The 22,514-nt window shown below is 38.4% G+C and overlaps 1 protein-coding gene across 5 annotated transcripts in view; it reads right to left on the reverse strand.

Moving 5' to 3' along the window:
* spire1a (spire-type actin nucleation factor 1a) overlaps positions 1-22,514 on the reverse strand; it is a 52,577-nt gene that overhangs the window by 26,798 nt on the left and 3,265 nt on the right. For all 5 annotated transcript variants that reach the window (XM_037535427.1, XM_017693356.2, XM_017693345.2 and 2 more), the window contains exons 2-3: positions 19,495-19,529; positions 22-273 (exon numbers count right to left, since the gene is read on the reverse strand). In XM_037535427.1, coding sequence (XP_037391324.1) covers positions 22-273; positions 19,495-19,529 — 287 coding nt within the window. The remainder of the gene's footprint in view (positions 1-21; positions 274-19,494; positions 19,530-22,514) is intronic.

Raw genomic sequence — 22,514 nt, forward strand, 5'->3', positions numbered from 1 at the left:
GCTAAATGAAATATCCCTTACCATTATGATGTCACGGTAGCCACGTATACTGGAGACCTCCTCTGGCTCTTCCTTGCCCTCATCTTCCTCCCCCTCATCTTCTTCCTCAGTGGCTTCGTAGCCCTCATCAGGGCAGGGATCTGACTCTGTGTCTGTCATGTTGGTCATGAGGTCAATGAGCTGCTCCAGAGGAGGACTGAGCTCCCTCTCCTCATTCTCCTTCAGCCCATAGTCCAGAGCTTTATATATCATAATGCCCAGAGATTCAATCACCTACAACAAACACACACACACATACATATATCAGAAAAGTGACTAATACAGAGGTGCAGATCTTGATCTTTGACCACACCAACTGGATTATAATACTTTAGGAAATGATTTCATCATAATTCAGCCAAATGGCTTTGGTACATTCAGAAATATTAAAAATAAATTTAACATGAAAATGTGACAAGAGGAACTATTTACACAATGCAACATGGCACTGAAGAAAATACACCTACAAAGTTGTCTTTTTTATATTACCACTTTAGAGATGTTAAATAATTAGCACATATTTGTATATATTAATACAGTAAAATCTCAAATGTAATATTAATTAGCCCTTTATGATAGTGTGATGTATTCGCAAATCATCAATTATTCATAAGTAAAATAACAATGTGTTGATAAAAGACTGAAAGAGAACTAGAGAATTAACATTTAAACAGCTTGCTAAATAACACTAAACAATACATATACATAATGTTCACTTATTGTCAAAAGCTGTTTCCCCAGAGTGTCTTTAAATTTGCAGTATTTTCCATACAGCTGAAGTGTCCCAGTGGTTCAGATGAAACAAAGCATGAAAATAGAAGACTACATGCTTTTTTTTAAGTATGTGGACATGGCTTTGGAAGTCACATGCAGCCTGTAGCTTCTCATGCAAGGGCTGCTTTTAGCATGCAGGTCGCCATCAATCTACAGCAAGGAGCTCTTGAATGAACATGTTTGCAATCACATCTATTAAAATGGATGAAACTTTCAAAACATGCATACATACACACACACACACACACACACACACATATCTATACATATATATCCCACATTCACACTGACACATCAATGCAGTGCATCTTTACCACCATAGAATATTATAAATATAATAAATACAGTAACACCAGCCGAGCCAACACAGACCAAAACAAAAATAGCACTCATTATTAATGCAGATTTTTCTCTGTGCTGGATTCTTATCAGACACAAATCAGACAGCCGAACTCAATAATCAAAAATAATCATTTTGTGTAAGACAGACATTTTCACAATTCAGTAGTAACTGAAATGTAGTGAATCTACAGGAGTGTGAACTGTGTACCAATCAGCCTGGTTTAATCATCCCTTTTCTAATCTGATGAGACCCAAACCTCACTGGTACTTCCAGTCAGACATCCACCTCATTGTCCTTCAGTGCCTCACATGATTGTTTCTCTGGACACAAAGATGCCTTCTGTTATTATAATAAGCCATCAAGTAGCTATCAGATTGGCATCCTCCTCAAACCAACTTAAATCATGTCAAGGTCAGCTCAGGCCACACAGATGTTTACAGTGTGGAAGTGGCCACACCAAAACAGAGTAAGATGAAACACACGAGCATGACAGGCAGCAGAAAGAACAGTAGCAGTAAGAAATCTGTCACAGCTAATGCAATTGTGGTGTAAGAACAGTTCATGTGAGGTGAAGTGTGTACTTAACTCAGGACCTGAAGGTAAAAGTTAATTATCCAAGAACTTTCTAGAGTCAAAGTCAGCAGATCATTATGACGTTGTTAGGTTATGTCCTTGGTTATATTAAGTATAATTTTTCATATATTGTTTAAAAGACAAAATTCTTCTTTTCCTGTAATCATCCCTTACTGCCCGCCTCAAAAACATCTTTTGATTTTTGATTACATCACTGTGTACCAGTGTTCAGGGAAAAATAATATTAACCAATAATGTCATATATTTCACTTCACTTCCATCTCCCACCATCCAACATTAAGTGACCATACTCATGGCTTCCCTTGAAGCCATGTTTCACTCAAAAATACCTCATTGCACAGAAGGAAAATGTTCTTCATCAGTTGATAAAGCAATTTAACATCAGTACTTGACCTTACTTCCTCCAGGTTCTCTAAATTGCCCCTAGGTGTGCGTGTGTGAATGTATATGTCTGTCTGCCCTACAATGGGTGTGTGTCCTGCCTTCCACCCAGTGTCAGCTGGGATGGGCTCCAGCATCCGATGATACAACAAAAAAGTTGCAGGTTGAACAATGAAACCAATCAAAAATCCAGTCCAGTGTGGGAAAAATGCTAAATATTTTCCATTTCTTAAAAACATCCCACACATCTCTTACTTCCTTACCAATTACATTATTTACATAACGTCTGTGGAGTTCCAAAAGCGAGCCAGTTTTTCTGGAATACCGCAGGCATGTGAGCACCTTTAACATTCAACAGTGGCTTACATTTCAGAACAGGGGCAAACGTGGATTACAGATTTGCCCTCACTCCTTTAACCAGTAATCTAAAAGGTGTTCTGAGTTGTGTGCTATAAAATTAACTGCTTAGCGCACAAACTGGGCCTGAAGTGCATTATTGCTGCCACAAGACAAAAGCCTGTGCAATTTCTGTTATTAAAGGGAGTAGCCAAACAGGTGAGGCCAGGCCAGCAAGCACCAGGGCGTAGGCCTGCTGAACACTGCGCATGAGTGAAGGAGTGAAAGGACAAGCACTCTCATGAAAACATAATGCAAAAAATCTTTGTACTTTACACCACCTATGACAGATCTATGCAGCTTACCTCCATCAAATATCGATCCTGTAGAGTGGTTTCCTGGGAATCACTGGACACTGCTCACATCAACTTGTGTTCCAAACAATAATCCCATTCATGACATAAATAAATAAATAAATAAATAAATATCATAAGCGTCTTAATGTTACGTAATCTAATCCGCCTTGGTGTAATAGACCACCATAAAGCACAACAGCTGAACAGGCGACAGCTACTATAAAGTCAGCCTACATGCTGATGTCTACTCAGAAAAGTCAAGAAAAAACAACAAGTACATTTCCTGCTTGCAAATTGATTTCTCTTTTTTGAGGCTTTCCAGAGGCCCATGGCATGCCAGCTTAGTAAGCAGCATACAGTTCTCCTCTCATCTGCCTTTTGCTTTAAGAAAACAAACACTCATATAGCATTCACACTTTTTTATTCAGTTTTTCAAAAAATATTACTGCTAAAGTGCAAAAGTTTAAAGTACCTGCAAATTAGCTTTTTAAATCAAATTTACTAGATTTAAATTTGAGCAATAAAAGTTCATCAGAAATATAGCCTTTTTTAAAAACAAGGAATTCTTGTTACTTTTCACTGTATTTGTTTTAGTTGCACTTATTCTAATAATATATGGGGTTTCGCAAGCACAAACACATTTATTGCCAAGATAAACAGTTTTAAATAACGTGCTTAGATACCTAAAACAGGCTGCCCCTTCAGAGATCATGAGCTAAAACTAGAGCTAACCGGTACAACGCTGAATGTTGATAAGTAACATGAGATATTTTCTCCTGAATGCCAACATGCTAGTTTGTCAGTTGCTATTTTCAATGTTTCTATAATTCTACCTACTGCATACTTAACAGTGTGTCTTTGGCAAAACACTCATGTTAAGACACCCTTGTTTCACACCAGCCAAGTGTAATAAAATACACATTTATGTGCAAATACAAGCAAAACTAACTAATAGAGAAGGTCATAAACTACAGCATCTCATTCAGGGAATACAGCCCCTACTGGACACAGACTGGCCTTTTGCATGTGCCAAGTAAGAGACAAAGATCCACAGAAGGCCAGAGAGGCAGAGGCCCATTTTCCCACAGTGAAGCAACAAAAGCACCTGATTCCACTGCCATGATGACAAAAGGCCAAATGAGCAGCTTTGACTCACAGCAGTCTAGCAACCAAGAGACTCCCACAGCTAATCTGTGCTTTCCTGTTGTCATCTTCAGGTATGAACTCCAAATATAGAAAAAAATTAGACAGTATTTGCAGAAGTTGCAAAATGTTAAAACAGTGTCATTACAGCAGTCTGACAAACAAAACTGAGTTATTTCTATATTTGTAACTTTTTTTGGTTCCACCATCTTATATTAATAATTACTAAAACAACAACAAAACAACAAAATCACTCCAAGATAACTCCAATTTGATAACTGTTGCTGAAAATTCCCAACATAGGTCGCTAAACAAAGACTGATTGAGTGCATTTTGCTACTTCCTTAATCAAACTAAATATTGTTGTTCAGGGAAGCTGGTTCATTTAAATATTCATAAAATGAGTAAGTAAAACAAGCTAATCCCACTCCAGTAACTCTACTTATTTGCATATCCGCTACTTTGAGTGAAGTGTTGTACACTAGAGGACATGCATAAATTGGATGAAGTGCAGGCATCGGCCGAGAAAGAACACTCTGTCCCAGTGGACATGCAAAAAGAGCTGAAGAAAACAGGACTTTTCTCTCCAATTACACATCACAATCTCATTTAGGGGCTTGTGACTCAGGAGGAATTAGGGCAGGGCAGAGAAAGACCGAAAGAGAGAGTGAGTGAGTGTGGGAGGAGGAGAAAAGGCCTGACTGTGTGGAACTGAAATGACAGGATAGGATGAAAACAACTCTGGCCATCTCCTCCTCTCTCTCCCTCACATATGAATAAAGACAGGGGGAGAGATGGGAATGAAGAAAGTTAAACTCATTTGAGTCAAGATTTATTGCAAGAATACACAGATTAGGGCCATCATTATGCATTATTTTCGTAAATGAGCAAGCTATCGATAATCGGACTATTCAAGTAAACAGGGTTATTAGTGAAGTAACATGAGTTAGGTATAAAAATAAAGGACCTAAATAGACACTAACAAACCATGCATACGCTTTTAAAGATTACAAAATCACAGTCAAGTGAAATCAAATCAAATAAACTGTCAGGTTGGGTCTATTTACCGTAAGGCAAGCCAGTAGGATGTTGTTAAAATATCATTGTTATTGTGATAAATTGTCAAAATATGCTTTTCTGAGCATATGATAGTACTGCTAGTATCTCTTTGTTCAATACTTAATCAACTAACAGTCTGTCATAATCTGATTTTTATACAGGCTCTGCATTTCCCTACTGTAAAAAGCAGAACACTTAGGCAAAGCCTGGCTTGCAGAAGGAAAAAACACAGGAGCTTGTAATACATGCATGTTTGCTGTCCAAAATGTGTCAGAATCTACATGCATATGGGAAAAAGCACAATAAATATGACAGAGCTTTGTTTAACAATCACTTTGGCAAACTGCTAACAAGCTAACCCAGTAATATTCAGAGCAAGGTGTTTACTGGAAGATTAACTGTAAAACTGCATACAAAGTTTCCAGAACGCCTGACAAGCTTCAGATGTCCACATTTAGGCTAGTACCACTACAACTAGTATTAAAACCAGACTGGGCAAGTTCAGATACATCACTGTTAGCTTGGTGAACACATAACACTAAAAAATGATTAAAGCATTAGCCAAATGAAATGAGTGAACATTAAAACACAGACAAATACTATCAACTATACAGTGACACGTAAAAAGATAAAATTAAAATGTTAAGTTAGGCTTAAACCTATTAGCTCAGGGATCACCAATCGTATCCACAATGGGCCAGTGTGGCTGCAAGTTTATATCAAGCAGAACACTTGATTCTACATGTTTAATCAGTTGGTTTCAGTTTTAAATCTTTTTTATTTTCTTTAGTTATATGAGGTTGTGCTCCTGCTAAGTTGGAATTCAAACCTGTAACCACACCAGGCCTTTGTGGATAGGATTGGTGACCCCTGTATAAGGCCATCTTAAAAAAGACTTAGAATACAATAAAATGTATCCAAGCGTTCACTACTTGTTAGTGACATGATGTAGACTGTAAAAATCAAAAAATGCATTTAGTTTTACACTCCTAGTTCATGCTACTGCAGATGGACAGTATGAGGCAGTTGTTTTCCTCCGACCTAGCACTGTCTCTCACGCTAAACAATACAATGCACACACAGAAAGCTTCTCTGAGCTTTTCACATGACATCATTGCTCCGAGGCAAACTCAGCTTCTTTCACCCAACATCGTATGTAGATGAGCTACTCAAACCGAATGTTTTTTTACATAATCCTCTGACATAGGAAGGTGGTTGGTTTTGCAGTTAAGTCTTTTGTATTGGCCTAGTCATGCGACATGATGATGATTTCCATGTTTATCACTAACGTTTCTCTTGCATTTTCCACCCTTCTTCGGAAATACACAACTCTCTTCCAATAACAGCTTAAGGAATTCCTTTGAAGTGTATTAACTAAATACAAAGAAAATATTTGCTCCCATCTTTGTCTCTCATAGCTGCAGATTGTTCCAAGCCTTTTTTATAAAGTCCAGCTCTTTCTAGGCCAAAATGATCAATTTGTTTACACCAGCTTTAAAAGTTTAAACACCATTTCTGAGAAAAAGAGACACTTAATTATAAACAACACTCAACCAAGTCTACAGGCTATTGGCAGAGATGAGGCCAGCAGTGACACACACTCTCTCTCTCTCTCTCTCTCTCTCTCTCTCTCTCTCTCTCTCTCTCTCTCTCTCTCTCTCTCTCTCTCTCACACATACACACAGTGATGCTGCCACCACTGTGTACTGCTCTGCTTCCACTATTAGGTTAAGATGCCAGTGCCTTTACGCAGATGTTGGCCAGTCAGACGTTCAGAGAGGAATCCAGTTGTTACTGGGCCAACAGCACAAGCCTATGACGCATGAGTGAATGTGATAAAGTGCACATGCAAAAGCAATTCCCTACCAAATTCTGCCAAGCAAAAACACAAACACTGCACCTGTGAACTGTTGCATTTGAATTACGGATGCTCCGATTCAGTTTTATTCTCTCCTGATACCAATTCTGATATCTGGTATTATAGTATTGGCCAGTCACCAACACAATGCAAGCATGCTTAAGGCACTCATGTTTTGTAGCATGCAAAGTACATGAAATTACAGTGAAGACTAATTGTGTAACTTTCAAATTATTCTAAACAGTTAAAAAACTGCACTGCTACAATTTTAAAATATGAAGGTAATAAAAAAAAGAAGTGTAACAATTACATTCAGCCCATGATTGGATTTGATTCACAAACTCCTGTTCAAGATTCAATATTCATGATATTAATTAAACAAATTAAATTATGAAAAATCAACTAATGAGCTGCTAGGCATGTGCAAGACAGGTACATGCTTGTTGATTGATGCTGGTTGTTGGCAACATAATTAAATGGTGATTTTTTTTTAACTATAAAATGCTGCTAATTATTGCATTAATTGCATTTTCTTTTATTTACTAATGGACATCTTAGCAAGAAATACAGATTTGCTGGAGCTCCTTCAGGTGAACCTCTGATCCAGACTGGTGTATGAAATCTTATTAGAAGTACAGAAGCATTTTTTTCCAAATCAATCACCATCCCTCCTGATACTCAGGTTTCTAGTCACATCTCAGCATGTCTAGTCATGAATGGCAGTTTACCATCACAGGCCATCTCATTCGGGAATTCCTTCGTCATTCTGTCTGAAGATCCAAGAAGCATTTGCAGAGATTTTGGATGACCAGTTATCATTCACAGCCCAAACTGCAAATGTTTTTTCTCTAGAACATTCAGAAAATTGAATCATTTATCTCTTGGGAGGCCACCCAGGTGCATGTTCAGTCTCTTGTTATCTGAAGGCTTGACTACTGCAACTCACTCCCTACTTACAGTGGCTGTCTGAACCACAGGCTCCCTTGCAGTCTTCACATGCAAATGGAAGACACATCCCTTTCTGAAGCACTTAAACTAGCATGTAATTAAGTACTTATTGAAATGCATTGTATTGCGCTTGCAAGGCTATGTTTAATTCTCTTTCTTTCTAAGTATTTTGGATTTAGTTTCTGGCAGCATCTTAGCTCAAGGGTAGTTGAACTACCTAGAATACGTTCTCTGGACAACAAAGCACTTTTGTAAGTGGCTCTGGATAAGAGCGTCTGCTAAATGTAAATGTGTCACACTTTTGAGTTTACTGAGTGCAACCATGCTCTAATCTATCTCTGGTCAGAGGAATGCAGAGAGGATAAATTACTGTTTGCAGTCAAACAGAGCTCTCTATTCAAAGGGAGTGGGATATGGAAATACATATGCATTATTCTGCACATTAACATTTTAAAATACCTTTCAAATACCTTTAAAACCCCATTTAAAATAGCTTTACATATAAACTTCTCAACAGGGCCTTCTCTACTGACTGGAGGTACAGAGACCACGAGGGACTGAGGAAAAAGAATACAGACAGCAGGACTGGGTGGCAAAAATGAATATCACAATACTTTGTGTGTTGGTGGGTTTGCATTTCCACACAAAACACAATATTACATTATTTATTTAATCTGAGATGTGACAGATTGGAACAGACAAGAACAACCAGTGACACTAGATTTAAAAATACTATAAAACAATAAATATATGACTTCTTTATATATTCATTGTTTCACATATTGCACTGTACTAAATCCAATAAAAGCAAACTAATCATACTTTGTCTTTGTAATGAAAACATGCAGTGGGTCAGTGTTATGCTCAGAAAAGAATTGTGGATGCGTATAAATATCATCATGTGTATTAGCATCATATTGCCCACACATAATGAGAATAAATCTTTAACATCTACTAAAGATCAATTACAAGAGGTACCAGTAGCCATTTTGGAGGCTTCTCACAATAAGCCCCCCTGTAAAAATAAACAGAGGTGTACATTCATGCATATAGTCATACAAGTCTCATGATGTTAGGTTGGTCACTGCAGCACTGCAGCTGTTTTTCATTGTTCAGGCTTTCAAGCTTATCGTCACTACCTACACTAGTGGAGCCCTGTGGTATTGCACCCAGACTTCACTGGTCCTTTGTTTGAGGAAACGGCAGTTCTAGAAAGCACACGCCACACAAGACAGTATCTAGCTTGACAGATATGGAGCAGCCTTTTTCTACCATGCAGAGCAGGGAAGTGTGATATGGTAGGGTCACAAATCTGTGATTGTGCATTTTGTTGTCATTTCCATGGCCAGGCAAATCTCACTGCAATCAAGCACACATGAATTTGCCAAGCTTGCCAAGCAGGAATGTATGAGTAAAGCTAGTGATGCAAACCACCAACTGGTCAAAGGCAGTTGTCACAAAATCATCATTCATTTATCCATCCATCCATCCATTTTCTAAGCCGCTTCTCCGTCAGGGTCACGGGGGGATGCTGGAGCCTATCCCAGCAGTCTTCGGGCGGAAGGCAGGATACTGCCTTTTTTTTGTGACTTTGGTGGATGGTGACTTTGCTACTGATTAATTTAGACCAAAAGTTGACACCGACTTTAGCTCACTCATTTAATATAAATATAAAATTTGCTTTGCAATTCATTTATTAGGTTACCAACATTAGGTGATATCCAACTCCATCCCCAAAGGCTCAGTTTGTGTCTCTGCAGACTGAGCTCCATATGAGCTGTCCGTTTCTCCTGCACTGTTTATTTCTGTCTGAGTGAGGGTGGCTGAGGCTATGCAGTGGTTTACTAGTCCAGGGGAGAGACTCGACAGCGAGGTGCAGGATCAGGATCTACACTCAGATAAGCTCCTGGCGCTGGGACAACATGTGATTGCTGCGAGATGGAGGGAGAGACAGCTTTATGTAACAGCCTGGGCTGAATCCAGACCACTACAGTGAAGCGGACGCTCATTCCCCTCAGACAAACACTACAAGGATGACTCACTGCATCACACACAAGGAAAGGCTAACAGAAGCACTAAAAGTGTCATGGAGGGGACAGATCCTGTTCAGTCCCACAGCCAAGTTTCCCTCATCTCCAGAAAATCCTCCATGCTCTTCCAGGCATCTGAGGTAAAGAGGAGCAGAAAAGCGATCCTGTGGAATTGAAGCACTGCTGGAAGGTCTTCCGTCAGCACCTTTCGCTCCTTACATAATACAATTGCCAGAACCTCTACCTGGTGATGTAACATACTTCACTTTGATGTGTCCAAAAATCAAACTCAAGAAAAATTCCATTCATTCTTTTCCATTCATGCTTTTTACTTGGGCCCCTCAAGGTATCTTCAACTTCCTGTTTCAACTGCAGTCTTTTTCATGACACAAAATACAATGACATGTGGCAGCATATTGTAACGCAAGCTCTAAAACGTGCTTATACTAACCTACACTGACAACATGCAGAAAAGCCTCATCATTCTAAACTTTAATCCAACCGCTTTAAAACGGTAAAGACAATCAATAAATATATTCTAGCAAACAGCAGCTGGCTTGTGTTGGCTCCAACGAACCGGGGAGGCTCATGGTATGCATGCGCCCTCCAATGAAGGGACTGCTTATATTTTAAAATGTCACCGTGTGCCAGTTACAAGGAATGTGTATGTGCTAATGAGTCAATCTGTGTCAGGTAGTGTAGTTACTGTGTGGATTTTTTTGCTTTGGATGTTGGTCTCCATTAGGGTGAAGTGTATGGCTAATGCTGACCTCCCATGTGAGCTCTTTATGCACTACTTCTGCTGGTGTGTTTAATAAACAGTACTTCTTGCTGCAGAAACATGGCCTCCATTGACAACCTGTTTTTGTGCTTTGTCTGTTTTAAATAATTAAACAGCTAGATAGGGTGACTGTGTCAATTCATTTTCATCATGTTTCTGTGTTGCCGCTTTATGTAGTACCACGTAGCAGAGCTATTGAATGCTGACAGGGAGAGTCAATAATATCCAGGTTCAAGTTCATTTTTACAGCTTATTTCATATAAACTGAATGACAAAGTGTTCAGCATCACGTATCACACTCGGCATCCCTTTACTACCTCTTCACAAACTTGCTGTTTTTGAGCAGGAAGATACAAACTTAAAAAGGCTAGACTAATAACATTCGCAGAGATAACTTAGCATTTGCATTTGTCTGTTTACCTAAAAGACTGGCTGCCAGAGTCTCTAAGTACCACTATGGAGTGCCGGCCCTGGTGTGCATGCCTTCACCAAAATAATGATTGAGTTTTTGGACGCTGTGAAACGCAATGGTCTTAACGTCTCTCTGTCTCACTTGCACTTGCCATTATTATGTTGGAATTGAGGCATTATTTGTTTGCATACCGCAGCAAAGGGATGTACTAACAGTTTGACAGTATACTATGTACTGCTGCATTCCTTATGAAAACTAGGGATGCCCAATTATATCAAAAGCATATTGGTATCAGCAGATAACTGCTTAAAATCTAAATTATCAGCATCAGCAACAGACAACTGGATTTGACAATATTTCAAACCAATATTTGATGATGTATTTATGGTACTCTGTAAGAACAGATTGTTTAGGTGAACAGGTCTTCTTTGCTAAAATGTCTGCATTTTATTTATTTTACTGTGTGTGCAACTCTTTACCAAAGATTGTTTCATATCTCTGTTCAAGTACTCTTTAAAACAGTGAGGACTGAGGATGGATGGGGTGTGTGTTCTCTCTTTTTAGTAAAAAACATAGTTAATGCTCAGAAGCAGGCCAGGACCCCTGCAGGGAGATCAGATGAAAAGGCTCAATAAAATCGGCGACATCCTCTCTGAGGGGGAGGGAGAAGGGGACGGCTTCCGAAACCCAAAGCCATTCGTCTCACTCCACTGACACCAGCTCTGGAAGTCCCCTGGGAAAGGATGTGATAGCTTTATGTGACTGACTGCTGGCCAAACCTGCACAAATCTCCCTAAACCTGCTCAATTCAAGCACAAGCTACTTCCTCAATGAGATCAAGTTTATGTTCATGTAAAAAAGCAAATTCATGAATTATTCCTTAGGCTGTTCGATTTGCGCATGTGACAGGGTGCCACAAGAATAATGACCAGGCAAATATTCCTGTGTTAATAAGTATTAACCTGTAATTAAATACATTCAGAGCAGTTTGATGTGAAATGCTCTGTTCCAAAGAAACAGAACAGTAATGACAGAAACCACACGTGATACATTTAATGCTTCTAAAAGCTGTGTGTCATTATCTTTTGTAAGCAATTTCCATAATTGCAGTAACTGTTGCCTAATGCATGAGGCATCCCTCTATAATATGTTTGAGATAAATGTTATCAATAAGCATAGTAGGAGGTGCACACTTCTTCAGATTTATCAGATTTTCTAGAAAGCCATACTAAAAAAGCCAGGGCTGCCGCTCAGGCTCAGTGAACGATGAAGGTGAATTCAGCAGGGCCTTTAGATTGGCCTTCACACACCACTGCCTCACATCACACATTCCCTGACACACATCTCTCACATCAGAGCTCAGCTGACCACCAGCACACACCAAAACCCCATGTGTATACACACACATACAAACACTAACCCAGCTTCAAAAGATATAGGCTGGTTGCAGGTCAGCACATGGCCTAATTTAGGTTCTTCAACCCAACTTCCAGCCACAACTCCAAAAGCTGAGCAAATGATCAGATGTGATAGTGTTTTTTGTAATTACGTGAACAAAATGTTATCACTGTGTGTGAATCAGTACTAAATGTGAATAAAAAGTATTCATGGTGTCTGTGTGCGTCACTCAGGACTGTATGTGACCCAGCATACTTAAACACTGTACCTCATCCTTCCTCTCTCGCGCGCACACACAGAGTCAGCTGAGGAGGAATTCAAACCCGAGGCGAAAGAAACAAGCTTTGTGCTGTTACAGACCAACCCTCCAAGGATTAAACCACGAGGTCACTACACCGACCCTGCACCAAACAAACAACTCCTATTAACCCTGACCACTCACAGAGGAGGAGGAGATGAGAGGAGAGGGATGTTTCATGAAAAACAAAAAAAAGAAAGGAAAAAAAAAACATACATTTTTAACCAAAGAAAAGCTGGAATATTTTTATTGTACAAAATAGAAAAAAACACAACTGAACAATATATGGATAAACCTATGTCAATACATACTTTTTTTGTTTTGTTTGTTGTTGTTACTTTTTTGATTTTCCATTCCACATTAAATGAAGCAGAACATTCTGGCACCTGCACAGATTCCTAAAAATAACTGCTGAATTATTTAAGGTGGAATAGAAATTTCAAATAAGAATCCAGCTTCATCAAATTTCTCAAGTCAGCTGTCTCACACGCGCATCCCCCAGACTTGTGACTCCCATCGTCATACATAGCTGTAATTAAAAAATCTAACAGTCATTTATACTTCAGTACCAGAGGGTTCACAACTTGTTGCGTGCAGTCAGGCAGCTTCTCAGGCGGTACAAGAGGAAGTGCAGCAATCACTCTGGTCTCCATGCTCAAAAACAAAGTGGACTACTTTATATGCAACCAGACAGATAGTGAATTGTCATTTAAGTTTGAAATGTTACTGAAACACCACCGATTCAGCTGAAGAGACTAACGTGGGTGTGCTTTGCACTGTTATGCATTCTATCTGTGCTTATTTTTCAAGAGAGACATATAATATAGATGTTTTAGCTTCTAGAGTGTTCACTTGATAACACTGCAAAATGCTTGTCACTGCTCACCAAAGCTACATGAAATGCACTGACAAAGTTTATACACTGACTTCATAGATTACAGGGGCAATACATCAAAAATACTATAATCACGATACTTCAAGACATTTTCATGACACAATGAGCATCACAATATTTAGATTTTCTGAGATCTAATGAATTGGATCACATAAAATACCACCTGTACTGCCACATATAAATACTACTACTACTACTACTACTACATAAAAAATACACTATAGTGATTTTTATTCAGTGCTTTATAAATTACACTGCACTAAATACAATTAAACAGGCCTAATTATGCTCACTTTGTAAAGAAGCATATAGGTAGTTAGTGCTCTTCAAGTACGAACAATATCCAAGATATGCTAAGAAACCGTATTATGACAGAATTCTCACTATAATGATAAAATAAAATCATATTGGCCACCATTGGCTTGCTGTTGTGCCGTCGCCGGTTTATCACTTCCAATATAAACATCAGTTAAAAATTATGCTATTCTAAGGTCATTTTAATTATGACTGTAAAAGGTGTGGCTTGCCTAACTGACTACATTTTAAGTAAAAGGAAATCTATGACTTTCGTAAAATCTGACCTTGAGCCAAACTACTGCATTAAGTAGGTTTTTTTTTTCATTTCTCAATGTTTCATTATGATGTTATACCCCTCACTTGGTCTACCTAAAACTGGGATACAGAAAAAGCAATAAAACATGGCTCTTGGGGAAACTCCTAATAAGTCTGCTAATCTCACCTTAAACCACTGACCTGAAGCTTGGACCTAATCCTCTTTGTCTGTGCACCATAGGGAAGAAGTCTGGCGCTCCTTACACTTCCACAAGCTGTGACCACATTGAACTGAACCAAGATCAGTATACTTCTTTATCTCCTGAAGTTAATGGATCACATTAGTTTGAGACAGGCTGATCTTGGGTCAGCTGGTTGCACTCGATTCCATCAGTGAGGGAGTCCTGCAGTGAGGTAGGCTCGCCTGCTCTCCAGGCACAGCTTGGTTTTAGGCAGCTGCCAACACTTTGATGAATAGAGCACTTCACTCAATGTCTGGAAGACTCGCAAATTTCTGTCTTTGCTTTTGCTCTAGTTGAAAGCTTCTGAGATGAAGCCTCTGGTCCAAGGCCAGCAGTCCAATGTGATTGACCATTCTTCTATTTATAAAGCATTTAGACACCAGCTGTCATTAAAGCTGAGTTAATGGAGAAAGTGGGTCAGTTCTCTCTATGCTGTGTACATAAATACCAAAAAGCGGGGTGGTGCCAGTGTGGGGAAAGGGTGAATCACATCAGGAAAAGGAGAGAGCCATACAGCATCAGAAGGCATAAACAAACAAATTTGGTGACTGCAGTTGACCTACAACAGCAAGGAGTGGACTGAAAGCTAATTATTATTAATTTATGGGAATGTTTTTTTAAAATAATTATTATTATTTTTATTTTATTATTATTAACTTCTATTGTTATGAATTCCCTTTTTGCCATATAGAACAGTTCGCAAAAAGGTTCTATATAGAAATCATATACAATACATTCTCCATCAATCTGAAGAACCATTTCACCATGCAAAGAACCATTTAAGCATGAATTGATTCTACATTGAATTCATGGTTCTAAACAGAACCACTACCTTTACTTAAGGATCCTCAAAGTAGTTACGAGTGTAGAAAACCCTGCTGATGATGTAAGTTAAACATGGGAAGAACAACTGCAGAAGAAAGCCACATAGTTATTGTTACTCCTAAGAGACTAAATGTATAACTGTGTTAAGTGTCATCAATGAATCACTATAATGGAGACAATGGACTGCATAAATGACAGAAATGACTCATCAGATAAAGAAGATCACCAGCATTTTAGACGTTTCTCAAATTAAAAATCTATTACAAATTCTTAAACTGTATTATTAAACTTTAATGTAATTCTGTATGATTCTGGAAAAAGGAAGCTAATTTTTAATTTTACTTCTACCTTATTTCAAACCCCATACACATCTGTAGCAGTTAGCAAGTTCAAAGTAAAATTCAATAGTCCTTTTAGTATTTACAAATCAATGGCCATTCACAGTAAACATGATTTAAAAGTTCATTAAACCCTTCCTTTACTATGAACAGCCAGTTATGCTTGGTTAAAGGTATGAATGGATGATTGTATTTGAACTAGTATAAATATAAAAAAATGGGTGCATCATCAAATCTTTATGAATAAAATGTAAAACATACAGTCCTCTCTTACCTGTTCAGGTGAGGCTGGGACTCTATAACATGGGGATCTTTATCCTTATTACTTTGTACTGCATTATACCCAAAATTAACAAGACCACAAGCTAAAGCTAAAAAGCTTTAAAGTCATCAATGTAGCTTCCTTGCTGGTTATCTAGATATCTTACCTCAGTTTGGCTCCTTTTCCCCAATTCAAAAGGTTATTATTGCTATTAATTATACTATACACTATACTATATATTATACTATACTAAATATACTAGTATTATTATTATTATATTAATGATAATAATAATAATAATAATAATAATGTTGTCTGGCATCCATTTTGTGCTGAACAAAGATCTCAAAAGTCTCGACAAGTGTAATAAAAGTTACACTAAAGCTACCTGTTTGTATTTATTAGTCTACAGATCAATGGTTAAGCTAGTAGTCAAGACTGGTTGAGCAGCACAGGGATTCCCATTGTTGTCTGATTTTTTCTTTGCCAAGTACTGCAGTGAGAGAAAACATGAAAGAAAACATGAAAACAATACAAAATTGCATATTCTGTTGAAACCATAAGGCTGAGAAATACAATGCTGAGTTACAGAACATTGCTTAATTTGACAAATAACATTAAATGTTAGTTTTAGGCTGGAATATTTTAGTCTTGCTTAAGCAATTTCTGGCACTGTTTAACCAACTGTTACCTACAAAAATGTAAAGAAGTACAAGGAAAATTCAGGCTTCAAGCCAGCTTATACTACTGATTTTAGCCACCCACCCACACACACACACACACACACACACACGTTTGCCCATTTTAAAGACTACAGTATGACATCCAATATGAGAAACCCCCAAGCTAAACTCTATTTGAGATTACTTAACAACTTGACACAGTTTGATGATTTAGTCATGCAGTATGCAAAAAGCTAATTTATGGCAGATGAGCTTCCATTACTTGTTAGCTACTTTAGTCTTGCAGCTCCAGTGTGAAAACTAAAGAACCAAAGTTTCAGACAGAACGGTGCCTTAATGATGACGTAGCTCTGTGTACCATCACATGAGGCTTCAGATTAACAGCTGATAGAGCGTGAGAGCAAGCAAGAGTGTCAAACAGGGAGCAAAGCAGATGTACAACCAGGAAAAACAGCCTACAAACTCTCTCTCTCATTACTGCACAGAAACAGGGATGAGGGTTCGAGGAGCAGGACATTTTGGCCCAAAGCCCATTCTCAGCCCGAATATACACAGACATCAAAGTAAACACAGGTCACACCTTTTTATGCATGACTGTTTCTGTACACATTAAATAACTGAAAGCTGTCACATGTCAGTGCATGCTGGAGCAGTGGAGTGGAGGGTGGGTGTGCTCGCTTAAGAAGCGTGAGCATGGGCACTTCATGCGTCCAGCAGAAAAAAATGATGAGAGGGCGCTTACAGAGAGAGCAGGAGGCAGGCAGGGCTGTGTGATTCAGTCTCCTACACACCATGTCACGGACTGTTAAAGCATTGAAGTCATTTATACTTGAAAATGGCACTTCAGAAAAGGGCAGTGTTTTTGATCTCTGAGTCCATGTGAATATGCACGGGTACATTGGATAATGTGGGTGCATAGCACCGTCCCATCTGTTCTTTCTGGAGGCTTTCCAGGTCTTTCACAAATTTAACCAAGATAGCTTACGTGTGCTGACTGTGCCCTACAGAGACAAATTTCAGGCAGAGGAAACGAAGCAGCTTTATTGCAGTAGCCCATATCATATCTTACACTTATAGCTGTCACTATGGGTGTCCGATACAGCAAACTAATATTTCAATGCATCATGACATTTATATTTAACACAATATGTAGTTTTCCTGGGGTTTGATATTTTTAAACAGAGAAAAATAGTCTCAGTGGGGACACATTTAAAAATACTATTTAACTACTAGTGCTATACTGTTTAGAAACACTGTCAAAAACTAAAACTTCATGCAATGTTTTTCACGCACTCACACACACACACACACACACACACACACACCCACCACTTAATCCAATAAAACAGGACTAATTATACTGTCTCTGTAACAAAAAATGTAGTTTGGTCAGTGTTCTTTAAGAACTGATAACATCCAAAATTTGCTTATAAAAGCCTATAATTACGTAATTAATCACAATAACAATTCAATATTATATTACCCATCCTAGCGGTCACTTCAGATTCCATTAGAAATGATCTATAATGGTGATCTACTGATAATTTTCGAAATCATATTTTTTTTAGACGTGACTGAATAATAAAGGGGGATTTAAATAAGAGTGCACTGGTTACAAATTTAAATTTCTTATGGGAAGACTGGACAATATGCTTTTTTATTGTTTGTTTTTTCTTTAACCCAAAGCTGACACGGTGTTGGAAAACCAAACACAAACATACTAGTGCATTTTTGGCTCTTTTTATCAGCCAATGTGACAATACAAATAACACTTTTACTCTGTAATAGGCCACACTATCAGTTTAAATGCATAGGCCTACATCTTAAAAATCAGTTGCCTGTTTTAATAGAATTAATCAAATGAAGTGATACATTGAAAATAAGAGTCTGTTAGTGAGTAATGCATAATTATGCATAATTGCACATTTTGGTAAAGGCGTAGCAGCAAACAGCACACACGCACTTAACTGGCTCACAGTATTAAATGGGGTGTGTCCAACAGACTTTGTTCCAGCAAAATAGAATTTAAAATACAAATTGTCATCATACAAATTGTCAATTAATTGCTAATTCATTAATAGGTGATTTATAATTAGTGATTAGTGACCCTACTTAGAGTGCACCTCTATCCTTTCTGTCTACCTTTCTAGTAAACAGTGCTGCATCATGCCGTGTTTGGACTGTACATCTTTTCTTAGTGAAGAAACTCAGAAAGCCTTGTAAGCAGTACAAAAGAGGTAGGAGTAATAAATGAACCCAAAGATACAAAACTCACAAAACTCATCTCCGAGTCAACTCATGCATGTACATTTCATTCTGCTTGTCAACCTAAGACAAACGGTCACTAACGGTTGCCAGTGAAAGGGCAATATAAAACAATTAGGCTGTCACAGACACAGCTGAAAAGGACGAGCAGACAAACATTAAATTCCCTCTGGCAAATATTTCACCCTCAGAGTCAGGCTCCAGCTGATGCAGGAGTCATCAGAGAGCTGTGCAGCTCAGAGCTAAACAGGCCCAGACACAGACCACATTATGTTTCTTCATTCTGGAGCAACATTAATTAACACCAAGGAGCAGTATACACACTGCCCGTTTAGGTACACCCAGCTTTTCAAAAGTATAAATACATTACAGACTAACCAAGTTCATTTTGAGGAAAACAATACCACATGTGTATATTTCTGATATCTATGATAGTGCACCCATTGAAATAATGACAAATCCCACACATTATCTTGTTGTGACGTCAGCACTCAAACCTTTCAGCTGTTAAAACCACCTTCAAGCCAAAAGATTTCCTCCAGTCAACCTCAAACCACCACAGCTACTCAAAACAACACCCATGCTGATGAAGATAAATTGTTTATCAGATAAAACATCAGTACAACTCATTGTTCTCTGACAGCAAAAACGAGTCAAACGTCTGAAATTTTGGATGACTCACCTCTGTTGAAGAAGTAGACAGTCTTGTGTGCTTATCTGCAAGAGGAAAAAAATGAGAAATACATAATGAAATATACCATGAGATTCAAGAGTACACTTCATAAGAATAAGAAACTACTTTTATGTTCAGCCTGTATAGTACTGTGCAAAGATCAGAGACAACCCCTCACTGTCAAAAAGACCATTAAGTACAAGATATTGATTTTTCTGTAGATATATCTTGAGGTGATAAAAGATAATCCACTTGCACAAGGAAGGAGAAAGTCTAGGAAAAATAAGTAAAACTGGAGTTCAAAAAAAATAACTGTTGAAAATGGGAATCCTAACATCCACACAAGACCTGGTAGACCACTAAAACTGAGGTTCTGTCCATCCTTCCACTGACGACTTAATGCTATGGGTTTACATGAATGTGTAGCTGTCAAGAAGCTTTACAGAGAAAAGGAAATGGACAAAACAGAAGAAACTTTGCAAATTAAACAAAGAAGCTGATACTGTTCTCAGAACAATAAACTAGACATACCAGTGTCTAGAGTCCAGACATCAACATCAAAAACGTGTTTGTTTAGCTGGAAGCACAAAACAAAAACAATTTGTAAGACTACACTGGGGCTTTGGAAAACTAACCCTGCAGATTTCACTCTTAAGTTCTTTTTTTTTGGAACAGTTTTTGTTTACCTAATGGCATGAAAGACTACTTAAAGTAATTCTTAAAGTAATTAAAAAACAGATTTGAGGGAGGTAAAACTGGACTGGCTCAGCCTGTTTGGCATGCAGTGGCTCAGGAGAGTGTGTGAAACTTACACAAACTGAACCTAGTCAGTTAGTTTTTGAGTCTAGTCAAAAGGGTGTAGACATGGGGCGATCATGCTTTGGGGGCACAGCTTATTCAACCATATTTAAAACAAACAAAACAAACGTCTCTCTAATGGCACTGGTGACACAATGTTAGGGCCTAACAGTGGTTGGCTGATTACCAGAGCTTTTCCCAGTCACCAGTGAATGAACCCTGTGTCACTGTAACAGCCATGCTGCACATCCAACAGTTAGTCTAAAACCAGAGTCCACGCTCATGGCTGCACCACCTTGTAAAATTTGTTAGATGAGGATGACTATGTATGTTTTTTTTCCTTCCATCAACAATGAGGAATTATGGCACAAGCTGACTTACTTCATTCTCTACCTAAAGTTAAAAAATAAATCAATTTCTAAACTTTCTGCCATATATGGACTAGAACTTGACCAAAACACCAATACTGTACTACATGTAGCTGCATGTGTGCAACTTTACTCTGGTGCATTAATGAAGTACTGTGACTTTCCAGTCTTTTAAACAAATCATTTAGACCATAAGTACACACGTATGGTCACCTAATTCAGCTTAACCTCTATCTTACAATGAAGCCTTTTGAGATCAGCCCAGCAACATTAGTAAGGCCCAGTCTTACAGAGGCTTTTAGAGAGGAAGGTTCAGAAACAGCCTGTCTACCCTAATAACACTGCTTCAGAAAGGAAAACGCAACACTGAGGTGTTCAGACACGGCTTTCTGATAAAGATAAAGGAAAAAAAATGGCAGAATTCATAGGTCATCACGTGTGGCTATATTATCTGTAGCAAAGACAACCTACAGGAGCATTTATGACATCCTATTCTAAGTCCATACTCTACACGTGGCACAATGTAGTCAGACAGATAATGTTCTCCTGGTATTCGCCAAACCCAGACTTGTCCATGACTTGCTGCTCCACAGAATATGTCTCCACTGCACCAGAGTCCAGTGGTGATGTGTTTTATATATATATATATATATATGGAAATAAATGCTAAATGGCCTAAAGTCTATTAAACAAATGCTCTGAAGAATCATATTGAATTCTGAATTTCGTAAATCGTTACATCCCAATTGCGAGAGAGAGATGTTCTGCTTCCAGGATGGCTGCCAAAATGTACAAATGCACCAGTGGCCAGCGTAACAAAACCCAAAACAAATCTAATCCAAGTGGTGAGTGTGTGGGTTCCCTCTTTAGAGTGAATAAGCTCTGCCTCAGTGAAGCCTGAAAACACACTAATGGAGCGCAAGACTTATTTACCCAACTCAGACTGAATAATGAATATACACACTCTGTAATTCTCTTTGATGGTTGGCTCAGTTACAGCCAGAGTACATCATGACTGCATTGGTCAAGCTCACCACCATCAGCCAGACATGGAGTACAACTGGAGTATATAGCTCTTTTGCCAGTGAGCAGCTATCTGGAGATTGCAATATTCAACTGCAGCAAAATATTGCAGTAGAACAAAGAAGTTCTACTTAAGAGCAATTTTGCTGTTTAGCTATGTTAAGCAAAATATATATTGTGTAAAATAGTCTTAATATATGCACTTTTCAACTCACAAACTAGCCTCTGGATGTACAGATAGACCACACTGCCACACATCTTTCACAATTCATTATATCTATAAAAATAATGACCATTTTACCAGACCTTGGCCCAAACATTTAGTGATTTCCATGAGATTAACCCAAGAGTAGGCAAATATACATATTGAAGTACCATGATATTTTCTCAACACATGATTGACATACACTACATTTCCAACAGGATTCACTCGTCTGCCTTCACATGCATATGAAAATGAGTGAGATCCCATTCTTAATCCATAGGGTTTAATATGATGTTCCACCACCCTTTGCAGCTATAACTGTTCTGGGAAGACTTTCCACAAGGGTTAGGAGTGCGTTTATGGGAATTTTTAGACCATTCTTCCAGAAGCGCATTTGTGAGATCAGACACTGATTTTTTTTTTTTTTTGAGATCAGACACTGATGTTGGATGAGAAGGTCTGGCTCGCAGTCTCCGCTCTAATTCATCCCAAAGGTGTTTTATTTGGGTTGAGTTCAGGACTCTGTACAGGCCAGTCAAGTTCTTCCACACCAAACTCGCTCATCCATGTCTTTATGGACCTTGCTCTGCACACTGGTGTGCAGTCATGTTGGAACAGGAAGGGGCCGTCACCAA

This window comes from Pygocentrus nattereri, chromosome 27 (genome assembly GCF_015220715.1).
Source record: "Pygocentrus nattereri isolate fPygNat1 chromosome 27, fPygNat1.pri, whole genome shotgun sequence".
In the NCBI taxonomy this organism is placed as follows: Eukaryota; Metazoa; Chordata; class Actinopteri; order Characiformes; family Serrasalmidae; genus Pygocentrus; species Pygocentrus nattereri.